The 11,995-nt window shown below is 41.3% G+C and overlaps 1 protein-coding gene across 1 annotated transcript in view; it reads left to right on the top strand.

Annotated features, from left to right (window-relative positions):
• Window positions 1-11,995, top strand: part of T265_15168 (hypothetical protein) — a gene marked incomplete at both ends in the record, with an annotated part of 31,103 nt that overhangs the window by 12,003 nt on the left and 7,105 nt on the right. Inside the window, one exon of the mRNA XM_009176903.1 lies at window positions 1,082-1,189. Coding sequence (XP_009175167.1) covers window positions 1,082-1,189 — 108 coding nt within the window. The remainder of the gene's footprint in view (window positions 1-1,081; window positions 1,190-11,995) is intronic.

Raw genomic sequence — 11,995 nt, 5'->3', positions numbered from 1 at the left:
TTATGCAGAGTTTCAATTTATGGTAGAACACATTAGCGTAACATTTGTATCAGCTAAATAAATCAGGGCTCACGCTGGGTGCGATAAGCCATCGGTTGAGTTTATGTTTGTTGATTATGGATTTGTGCATGGCGCGTGAGTCTATGATGACGTCTTATCTCGCATCACATTTACCATGTCACAGGGCGTTGAAAGCAAGTTGAGAAAAGAGGGGTTTTGACGACTGTAATTACAACAACGCGCACCAGGGAGTTTTAAATAGCGTTATCCCTACTGCTTTAAGGTACTGAAGAAGTGCTTGTGTGTGGATGGTTGCAATCTCATGTGTGGCGGGAGATGAGGGTGGGAAAATTAGTGTCAGGAATATAATGGACCATGGATGGGTTCTGGTGTAGCGTGTTCATCGTCACAATACACTAAAGGCGGTGGATTTGCCCAATTCTTCATTGTGCATTTATGAGAGACTTTAGAGACCATCCATCGACTGACTTAGTGTGTAACCATGTGTCTGTAGTCAGTGAGTTGGTGCACCAACATCCAGAGTGTTCACAATGCCATGTCGTAATGGTTACGTGGATCTTGCTTCGAAGACCTATTTCGACACTCCAGTTGGTCTACACCTATTGAAGCACCATCCAGAATATTTCTGCATACACCAACATCATTGGTCAACTCTGTGGCCACTTACCGTAAAGGGTGTTTCCTTTCAAAATTGATCAATGTAATGCACAGGTAAAAAAATACAGTGTGACCATGTGAGTGATTCGTACACTTCTGCCTACCGAAATCACGTGAGAAGCAGAGTGAAAGGGGAGGGAAATGACAAATTAAAGCAGAAAATAAATAAGCTCAAAAATACGTTGATCAAATTGGTAAAAAAATATTAATTCTAGGCTTGCTCGTGAGGTTTTCCGAACACAGCTTTCCCGTGTAAATCAAATGTTAACCCGGTGAAGAATACAGAGCCCGAAAAATTGTCGACCTGTTTTCTAAATATCTGTCTAACAAAGCACAGTTCTCCCTCGGATTTGTCAGTGGTACCTTTGGTCGGCAACCTTTTTCATTTTGTTCCCTAACATAGACTTCACCAAATGTATCAATAATTGGAAATTTTCATTTATTCATTGTTTTGATGGAATACCAGGATCAAACGAATCAGGAGAAGGAATCCCACATTCTTGTCTTTCAGGTAGGTGGCCACAGATTCTATGGTAACGAGCACAAGCATTTCTTCAAAATGACACATTTTACCTATGAGGAAGAAAGCTGAATTCCAGCAGATAATTAATATCAAGGTTCTCTCTATTGCCAGCGCATGTTTTCATCAAGGTTCCTCTATTGCCAGCGCATGTTTTCCTTCTCCTATATTGCAAATGTCTCATCCCGTCTTCCCAATGTACTGTCCTGCTAACTGCCACTCGAGTCTGGACCTTAGTTTGGGCAGTTTGCATTGACACTGCCCCCAGGCGTTTTTCTCAGATTGTCTTGGTTTTCGGCAATATCCCTGGAATGACGGATCTCTGTTAGTGATTTACTGCTTTAATGTCCATTGAAGATAAACTCAACGCACTGAGTAATCAAGCCCAGTTGCTTTGTTATCCAAAATCTGGACCAGGACGGAAGATGTTGGACGAGAGCTTCAGCCTTCCGTCCACTACTTTGTCATCACTCGTCAGATTTCGATTCGCGAATAAGTTTGTGTTCCCTTCGGTATTCATCTTGCACTAGATGTGTGAACTTCGTCTGCAGTAATTACGAAAACAGCTCTAAGAGGAAATCAGTAACTAATCATGCCTCCTTCTCTGTAGGGTCGGACTGTAGTGGAATATTCATAGTAGTAGCATCTATTCGTTCTCAACCCTCAATCAGTAGTGCCAAGTCCACCGAACAAGGTGCCATCTCCCTGCGTAATGCTGTTGTGTACACTTTTACCCAAGCACATTCCCTTCGGACTATATAATCATGTTATCATGTTGTAACAAAAACTTAGGTGCATACTCAGAGGTGTAATTTTGGGGGTGAACATCGAATGTTCCGCATTCATGTGTATGTCTTCCAGGACGATGGCTTGCAAAGTGTCAATGTAACTGTCCTAACTGATTTGGTGAGGGACACACTTTCCATGGCATTAATATAGTGTATACACAGATCTATTTTGACGTGCAGCTTACCGAGGTGAATTAGTGGTGTGGCACCAATTTCAGTTTGATTTCAGACGATAGGGATTCCCGTTCGTGAATAACAGAGTTCCATAGACAGCTAAACTCAGATTTTATGTCTCTGCGTGTTTATCCTCGTTTCTGGAGTGGCTGACACTTCTAAATCCCACATAAATATGTCAAGGGTTGTAGAGTCCGTTTCCTCTTCGATTTGTGACAACTTCGATTCATTTGCGATTGGTGCTCACATGGATACTTTGCGTGCAGTATAGTCTAGGCGGGATCACGATGGTCCTAGATTTCCTTTAACTCACTGATCGGGTATGGGATTATTCCACATGTGCAACTCATACGAATTCGTATAGATTTTCATTGTGCAGAGTAAACAGTGCAAAGTCATGTACAAAGTCATGCATTCCGTAGGAAGGACTCACCATAATCCTCTAGAAAAACCAATGGAAATCTGAAATCTGTCTGATCTGGGCAAAAGACCGACTTCAATGGTTCTGATATAAAGCACATATTTGGTCCGACCTCGATTACTGGGTGAGAAAAACTTTTTGCGCCCAACTGGTTTCATCCGGGAGATTTGAAGACTTCCCAAATTTGTATTTCGTGGAACGATTTTTTTGCAAAGGCTTCCAAACCAAACTTCACTACATGCTTTCAGCGTGAGTGGACTCATTTTTCTCCCACTGACAAAGTGGAGACGCTCAAAAACCTACTGTCTTACACATCCATGAATTTCGAACAGTAAAGACAGTAATGGACCGTGTCATCTGAACTTCATTCAATATATGTAGGCTGAATTAAATGAAAACCTCGAAATAGCATAGCCTAGATTGGACTCGTAAAGACTAATCCAAACGTCAAAATTTTTAAGGAAACTTATTACGTTTCATTCGTTGGCCTCGAAAACCGACAGGCGGAGTTTAGCTGTGAACCGTAACTGCGACGTACCCGTTTACGCCTGGATCATTTTTGAAGGCTGCACAGTTTGCATCAACAGGTTTTCACATATTCATCTATTCAAATGATTAATTTGTGTTTGCCATGTGATGTGGTTAAAACAAAATTTTATTCAAGATTATAGGGTAGTTGAAAATGGCGTTTATAAGGGTACCGCTTTTCTGGGGATTCGGAATTTCAGTGACTCGTACTGTGCTTTTTCCTATGAATGCACATTCTCAGGAGGGGGGTGGGCGCATTCAAATGTCTTTGTTAATGAGAATAGTTCTCTTTGTGTGAGTGTCCAGCCAGCAAATATGCGCACGTTTTTTCCGCTGTAGGCTTTACTACAATTTTTCAATTAGAACAGCCGAAACAGTTGATTTGATCAACTTGTATTGCTAGACGCGGCGTGTTTTTCCATCCAGTTACATCTTTTCAAGTCGTATTCCTACCAACTGTTTCCGGGTAACTATCCCTGTACACCCTCAGAGACTAGTGCGAACGATTGCAGGCGTCACTAAACCAGGAAATATCTTCCGTTGACCCTCAATCAGATTACCTCCAAGGCTATTTGGCTGTAGGTGATATGCGTGTGTTTGTTGTACATTTGGCCGTCGGCTGACATAACTGCAAACACGACTAGAAAACCCGACCTGGGGAAAAGTTGAAAAACGCAAAATTGGAGTTGCAAAATAGTGAAAAACAGTGCACTCATCAGTTATCAAAAGTCAGATTATGATTTAGAAAGCATACAAGCAACCAAGCCTACATTTCTGACGATCGCAAGCTGGTGTAGTTTTGTTCAAGTTTACTTTCTACAGAGCAGCCCGAGAATTCACAAAAATTGCACATAAGCTTTATATATATATATATATATATTATATACACCAAAGATAGCATCCTGTTGACAAGGAGCAAATTGAATGAAGCGTTGTTTCTTCGTTTTTCACTGTGTGGACAGAACATTCTTACTTCGATTATATAAATATATTTCCATCTACATTGCTGCTAAATGCTCGTCCACTCACCCCTTAGTTTCATCAAGAGTGCTGCGGGCGACAAAAATTGAGATTAGGTGGACGGACCATTGGGCCTCGATCTTCGAGAAGCGTCCAAGTGACTAACATTAAATGGAGCTGAATTGTTTTGCCGCCAAACAAACCCACCATGGTTTCAGACAGTTTTGTATGTAACCTGTGACATATTTCTGGGCATAGTTTCGCTTTTGAGTAAGTATGTAAGTAAGTAAGCTGGTTGATTTGGCTTTGAGGCAGTCATGGAACCAATCCGTGAGATGTCTTGTGCCTAGCCGAGTTGATCAGTACTGGGTCAGTCCGTGCTCCTGCTTGCCGATTATTGGGGGCAAATAGCATCTACAGTAGTTTGGTTAGGAGGGAATTGTCCTCCTGTTGAACCCGGATAGCTTTCGGCTTCGATTTTATCTGTCTAGGACTCCCTAATGCAATATTCCTCCTAAAGAAAACTGGTCTGGAGTTGGTGGTGTGGGTGGTTAATTTGGATCTAACTATCCTTGTACTCTGTACTTTTAGACCGTTTTGCTGATAGCCGCACACCACCTCTTGGCACCTCGGTTGATCTAAAACCGCTCTCCACACGGTTGCCATTTCTACTACCTCTATTCTATTCAGGCTGCGGTCCTTGGCAATTCCCGCCGTCTGGGACATTGGTATCTGTGATGTAAACATTGACAGAGCTAAGAGCCTTGAACACATTAAACCATAATGAGGGTATAGTAATTACGAAGGCCGACGGAAGTAAGCCCACGGTTGTCATGAGTTTAGATTTGTTTAAATCATGCATCTAGTTGTACACCTTTCTCAAATCTATCGGTGTGGTGTTCTTTTCTGAAGCCAAAATAATCATGAATATATTACATATTTTATAACCGTCGATCTAATCAAGCGTTTATAAAGTGAAAACCCTCTTCCCGGGATTATTTGGCTTTTGCCCTTACGATATTCATCACTTCTGTCTGTGTTACCCAACCTCACAGTTCACTTTACTGCAACGACGTTATGGAAAGTGATTTTTTGGCCAACTTCGGTCCGACAGATCGCAACGGGTGCAGTCAAGTAAGAGAAATCCATTTCCTTTGTCACTTTGTTGACGTTTCCCTTGTAAATCAGCTCACGTGCAACGTGGCACAGGGCTTTTGCCTCATAGTGCTGAAAAGTGTTCGACAGCCCATGACCGTTTTTCCATTCTTGAGGCTCATCAAGAAGACGCAGTCCCCAAGTAACCATGAACATTATTTTCTACTTGCCTGCGCTGATTCCATGAGACCTAAGTTGGGTGAAACCGCGTTTTCCAGAAAATGTGTTGTTTGAGAGTTTTTATGAACTGCAAGCAGTGCAGATTTAGATCAACTCTACCACGCATAAAATCAATAAACTACCCCTCACTTTGTCGGAGTATTGGGGTTAATCAACACTCGAAAACTCGCAATATTTTGAAGACAGAAGTCTTCATAATTTATAATGACGATTACCACGTCGAATTTCAGGCAGGCATTACTCACTCCCTTTAGGCGTTAAAACTGTAAATAAAAGTCACTATATGTTATTCCAAGGGCAACACACTAAAAATATTTCGTTAACAACACAGTTATGAGTTTTCAGGTGGGGCATCTCCTTCACGTTTTGATGCGTGCAAAATCGCTGCTGGATAAAGGCCTGTGGCGTCTACATCATATAAAACGGCAACATTGATACGTTCTATCTGATGGAATTTTCCAGCGGAGTAAGCAACCACGCCTATACCGCTAACGCTAGCCAGGGAGGAACGAACCCAGATAACTTCGATGCGGTATTCTCAGTATAACATGGAACATCCATTCGAAGCGTATCACCGCATAGTGATGGTTGGGACTACGGTCAGTATTCCAAGGAAGACACTGAAATTCGCTTTGAAGGTTCTACCAGAGGTAGAGGTCGTCTAAACGACAATTCCCAAGGAAATTAAAACAGTCAAAACACTACAATCAAGCATCTCACTGACAGTGGTCCATGGTCCAGACTATAATGTCACCAATTTTACAGCGACGCTCTCAACCTTAGATTTGGATTGTATTACACACCAAGCGATGCTATATCAAATTGTCGACACTACCACGAATCCTGCTACTGCGAAAACAGGAATACTGTCACACAGAAAACTACGGTGGTGTGGCGAAGTCTGGATGGTGCGTGGTTTGCTTTTTCTAGTACAAATCATTTTGGCTTCGTTTGATGTTGACTCGCATTAGGAGAATGGTCCTACAACGTTTTACTCAATCTATTCAGCTTATCAAGAGGGCATTATTCCCGTCGGTGAAAACTCATATTTTACGCAATAAAAATACAGTTGGAGTGCATTTCAATCTAACTGGAATATTTCTGACTGTCATTCGTAAAAAAAGTTTCCTAATTAGTGGTTCAGTAAAGAAAGCTGCAGTAGATTTGTCGTTCGTTAATACTCCCAAGAAGAAGAACCAAGGCCTCAAGTCACACCAGTTGATTTTATGTCTGCACAAAATAGCTGCATGGAATGATGGTTTCTAGAAACTCGTGAGCTTTCGTTCTCATTGTTGTGTGAGTCAAATGTAGCGAGACACCAACTTTGGGACTTGATGTTTGGCCCGATTATCGTGGGAGAGATTATCTGGATATGCTTTGTTGGTCTTGATAAAGCCGGTAGTAATCTTTAACACATACAACAGGTATTAAAATTTAGCTCTGCAAACGTTTTGGCAAACGTCACTGCTATCTACAGTCTCTACTTGGGAGATTGATAGTGCACTTCAGGATCGGTAACAAAACCACCGGGGGTATCCGCGCTTCCAAAAGGGTCCAGTAGGGTTAGGTTCTCCGTCAAAAGTTGTTTGAGGCGCATCTAAACGCCTGCATTTTAGCTGATTTTTGCAGCAGAACACAGTTTGGAATTAAGGCGATCAAACCAATACATTCTAACCAGATGGCATGCTGTGATTCTCGGCTTGATGCCGATCATCACCTGTGGGGACTAAGGTGTTGTATAATTATTGTCCGCTCTCTTGAGTCCTAAACAGTAGGCTGTGATATCGAACGCATCGAAGTGGCAATATGTAGTTCCTACAAACAGATAATCCTAGGAATGTTCCTGTTTATCCTAGATGGCCACTCTGTACCTACACAAACTTGGTAGTTTGCCATCTCACTTCCTGTGCCCGCATAAGATCAACACAGAAAAGTCGAGCTGAAGAGAACGTTCGGGGACTTCGCTGAAGCCATGAGATTTTCATGTTTTGTATACCATTCAAACTTAGGAATCCGCCGAAGTTGTGTAACCTTCAAGGACTGTATCTTAACCGCCATTTTTACCTCTCCGATGAAAGTCATCAGCGAATCGAACAGGTTTTTTTGGAAACGGTGAAACTAAGTTTTAGGAACAGTGGATGTCACAGTTGTTCATACGCAACCAAATGATGTGGGTAGAGTTCGCAATCCGACTGACGTGCATCTTGACTATATTTCCTCTCCTGAACGTGTAGCTGAGTGGTAGACAGACAGATAGACAGACAGACAGACAGACAGAAATAAGAAAGAAAGACATACATACTGACACACAGTGAGACATGGATCTTGGGAGATATATATAGTGCGCCTGCCTGATTGTTTGACCGTCTCAGTAACTAGCTGACTGGCTGAGTGGCCATGTTAATTACTGGATAAATCCCTGACTGACGGGATGGATGAATGACTCAATGAATAAATGAAGGCATGTGCGTATAAATGCATGAATGACTGAGTTGTTTGTTCAGTTTGATGTTTCTACCAAGGATGTTCCGCCATCATTTCGAATCGGCTTGTTTGTAGAAGGGAACTGTCATTGGGGCATCTCAAAATGCTGCGTTGGAATTCGTGCAAAGTAGTACGTAACGTGAAACGTAGCATTCAACAATATTCGGTGTATTCTACGGATGATGGGAAATTTAATATAAACATTTGTTCCAGGTAATCCACGTAGTTCTGACAATGTCTCTCGCTAGTTAATTGTGTAGGTTGTTACAACAGTGAAATAAAATTATCATTCCCAGACTCTATGCAAACTGACCAAATTTCTGGATGTTGAGGACTGCAAATGGTGGAATGTAAACAATTGGATCACGGCTAACGGAATGCTTTCACTGAGTAACTAGACCATTACGGGGAATGTTCGATGTTTTTTCTCCGCTGATGTAATATTTATCAACAATCTTTGCAAAAACAAAAAGACGAAGGAAAATATCTTTACGTTGCGCTAGTACACAATTTCGTTCGTTTAGTTGGACGGATTGACCGATGGAATGACTACTGGTGATCTTGGATTAGGCTCTGCTTCGGTGAATATGAAACACTTATAGGTGTTTAAAGGGGACTTCAACATCGGAAAAAACAATATCGATTACGTAAGGGAACAATTTAAAAGCTCATATATTTGTCAAATCAGATCAGTGTTTTGCCGTGAACACTGGTTTGGATTGCACATTAGCTTGTCCGGAATATCAACAAAATGGCTTTCATCTAAGACAAACGTCGATTCCAAAGGGACCTAAATTATTAATAACAGTCACTATCTAAAAAACGTAATTGGTTGCGCTCAAATATATAGGCTTGCCTGGTTTTTATTGTCCATTCTTCAAATTTCAAGACATTTTAGCAGGTCGTTTCAAGTGATGGTGTGCCAATCCCAAAATGAACTTACGTAGTTGGCTTTTCGGAATGTTGTACTGTTGAACTTTTCATAAATGTATATGAAGTTGTGAATATAGCTAGTTACTTCTCGTTAGGAATGTAAACTTCGTTCAAACGAAATGCTTGCGAAGGCGTCTCGCATAAACGTAGCCTCGCATAAGAATGGGTATTTTGAGCGTGGGGAATCGCGATCAGTGCAACAAACCAGAGTCAGCAGGTAGTCCACTGCTATTCACATTTTGTAGCCAGTACTTGAGCTCCAATTCACGTCTTCTTCAACCCGTCCTACACAAAATCATGTGGCTACGTGGGCAAACTGCAGTCCTGACCATTTTGGAGATTACGACACTGCAGCTAAATGAGTAACAACCACCATGTCAGACAGCAACAGAATAGAATATCCACATTTGCAGTCCATCATAATTGTTGAATGTTTTTTTTTCGCCTGCTAGCCAATTTTCACAGCTCGGTGAAAATATAGGCACAACTGTTCCCTTCCAACAGAAATTCGGGTGGACACTTGGTGAAATCTCACCAACTAATTTCTAACCTATTGACCCCCCACAGTTCACTGATTACTGATTGACCAAAAAATGAGGCTGACAATTCGCCCACATTTCCACTATTCTCTTGGACTTCACTCGACATAAATAATTTCTACCCCGACAAAATTGCTAGTGTGTTTATAAATTGGCAACTCAGTGAAACTACTTTATACCACCATATTCAGGCCAACGGGGAACAGTATAGGTGACACCCACCCGGTCAAAGCATCCCCAAATTATGGAAAATAATCTCGCGGATTCTTCAACAAGAGGTTGTATTTCACGTCAATCCGGAATGGGAAAGTTTAACTTACACACACTAATGTTGCAGCATCAGCGCTCTCCAGGAATGTATTTTCGAGATGCAGCCCAACATTTCTGATGTTTATCTCCTGTTTATCCAGTCTCACTGTGTTTCTTTGAGGATTGCCTTCACGCCATGTCCGTTAATTCACAGGCTCTAGCAATCCAGTTTAACATTGCACTATCACCATGCCCAGCGTAATTGTTTCGAAAATACCCCTTGTTATAATGCATTTGGCCGTAGACAATAACCATTTCGCTTTTTGATCCTTTTAAGGGACATAAAACGGCTCCAGGTGACAATTCGCTTCTGCCGCACCTCAATCAGAATTAAGGTTAATTGATGTTTGCTCAAAGCAGTGTATTATCTCTAGTGAATAGAGGTTTATTGGAGAGGTTGTGAAATCAAGCAGGAGATCGGATATGATTGGAGGCTAAATACAACTTCGGGTTTCACAGCATCAAGTTCGTCGTCGCACTTCATGGTGACGGCAGAAACAATAGTGCGACCTTTTTATACATCCCCGAAGTAAAAGTTACCATGTTCTCAACATGATCTTAATTTTTGCTCTATATGCGAATAGTAAGCGAGGTCAGCAAGATGCATTAATGTCCTGCTTAAAACACATAGGTAGCTTGGACCAGGTACCCCGGCCAACAAATTCGTCGGGCACAATACTTTCCGTTCTACTTCTAAAATTACAAATCACATATCAATGGGGCAATCCTCAGTCAAGTTCAGTGGGAATTTAAATAAAAGTAGATGCCTCAGTCTCAGGGAATACTCTGATTTACACTCAGATTTGAGATAAATAGCAATAGTTTGCATCCTTCGCGTTATTGTTCAAGTTGACCTTTTCTTCACATCATTTTGGTTTTACAACAATTTGACCAATGTAAACAACATTTCGGCGATTTAACAATTTACTCAGCAGATGTTCAATTGAAAAAACTAAACAGTTTCTCAGGTCTGAACTTACGTGTTTCCACTTAAAATACGGAGCAGCGATGTTAAATACCATATGAATGTTTTGATCAAGTATCAATATGAGGTAAGATACTTGTCCAAAAAAGTTTGTATTACCTGAGATTGAATCAAAGTAGTCTTTCGTATTTGTGAGTTTGAGTACAGAGCTCATCGTGTTCCACAGCCATTGCACCACTCGAAGATCACTGGAAAACTGTGGACGATTTGGTCTTCTTGAGAATAAAGATGAAGGCACGTCCTTACGGTTCAGCCATACATGAACATATCATTTGGCTGCGTTTTCCAGTGTGCCGGCAATATTGCTCGAAACGCGTCGATGTTTCCGATAGTCTTGTGCTCAAGATAGTGGGCCGCAGTATCCACACAAAAACGAAAAATGCGGTGGCTTATTTTCAGCACATTTGCCTTAGTAGAATCGTAAACAATGAAGTAACCTGGGATTCTTCTGTATCTCTCAGCGAAATCAAGTGTTTTCAAACGACGTCCTCAAAAAAATTGCACACCAATTAGGCTAAACTGTCTTATGTGACATTTCAAATCACTGCTAGGTATCCGTTGTAAACAGTCAATTCTACGTACACCGCCGGTGAGAAGTACCAATCAGAAAGCTATTCATTCAATTGATCAGACAGGTAGAAGCATGTTCCGGTACAACTTGACCAAAAACATTGAAATACCTCTGTGTAGTATGGTCTGGAACTGTAGCAAGTGCTCAGGAGACCCGTGCTAAATGCCTACAGGTTTCCGGAAATCGACCAGATTCGGAATTTGGCAACACTAGTTGCAGCCAGAAGTAGATCTTTTATCTGGCAATAATATCTACCATTATTTATAACATAATGATGACAATATCTGGCAAAACATGGGACCAGTTCACAAGATGAAATTACCGTAGCCCCTTCAAAAAATTTCAAGCACACAGCCACAAAATTCATAGCGTGTTGTTGCAATTGTAAATATGTTTATGCAAAATAAGGATTTTACTGACTTGTTAACTTACTTTTTCCTTGTTGACAATGGTATCATTCAAAAATATATCGGGGTTGACAAAACATTTGTATGAAACCGCATCGTTTCCGGATTACAAGACTCATCAGAGGGTGAAGGTTGATTTTTATTGCACATGCCATGAACAAAAACTCGATTTCCTGCACTTGAGAAATATCGATTTCCAGATTGCTTTCTTTGTTATGCGACAAATACCATTGAAATTATGGCCCTACGGCGTCGACAACAGGGGAGCAAAGATGGCCGCAGGATATAAAAACGCGTACCAAATACGCCGCAAGTCACTTGTTACAACACCTTGTCATCTGCTTGCAAATGCCGATAAAAACA

This window comes from Opisthorchis viverrini, assembly GCF_000715545.1.
Source record: "Opisthorchis viverrini unplaced genomic scaffold opera_v5_376, whole genome shotgun sequence".
In the NCBI taxonomy this organism is placed as follows: Eukaryota; Metazoa; Platyhelminthes; class Trematoda; order Opisthorchiida; family Opisthorchiidae; genus Opisthorchis; species Opisthorchis viverrini.
This window is presented reverse-complemented; position numbering and strand designations above follow the sequence as displayed.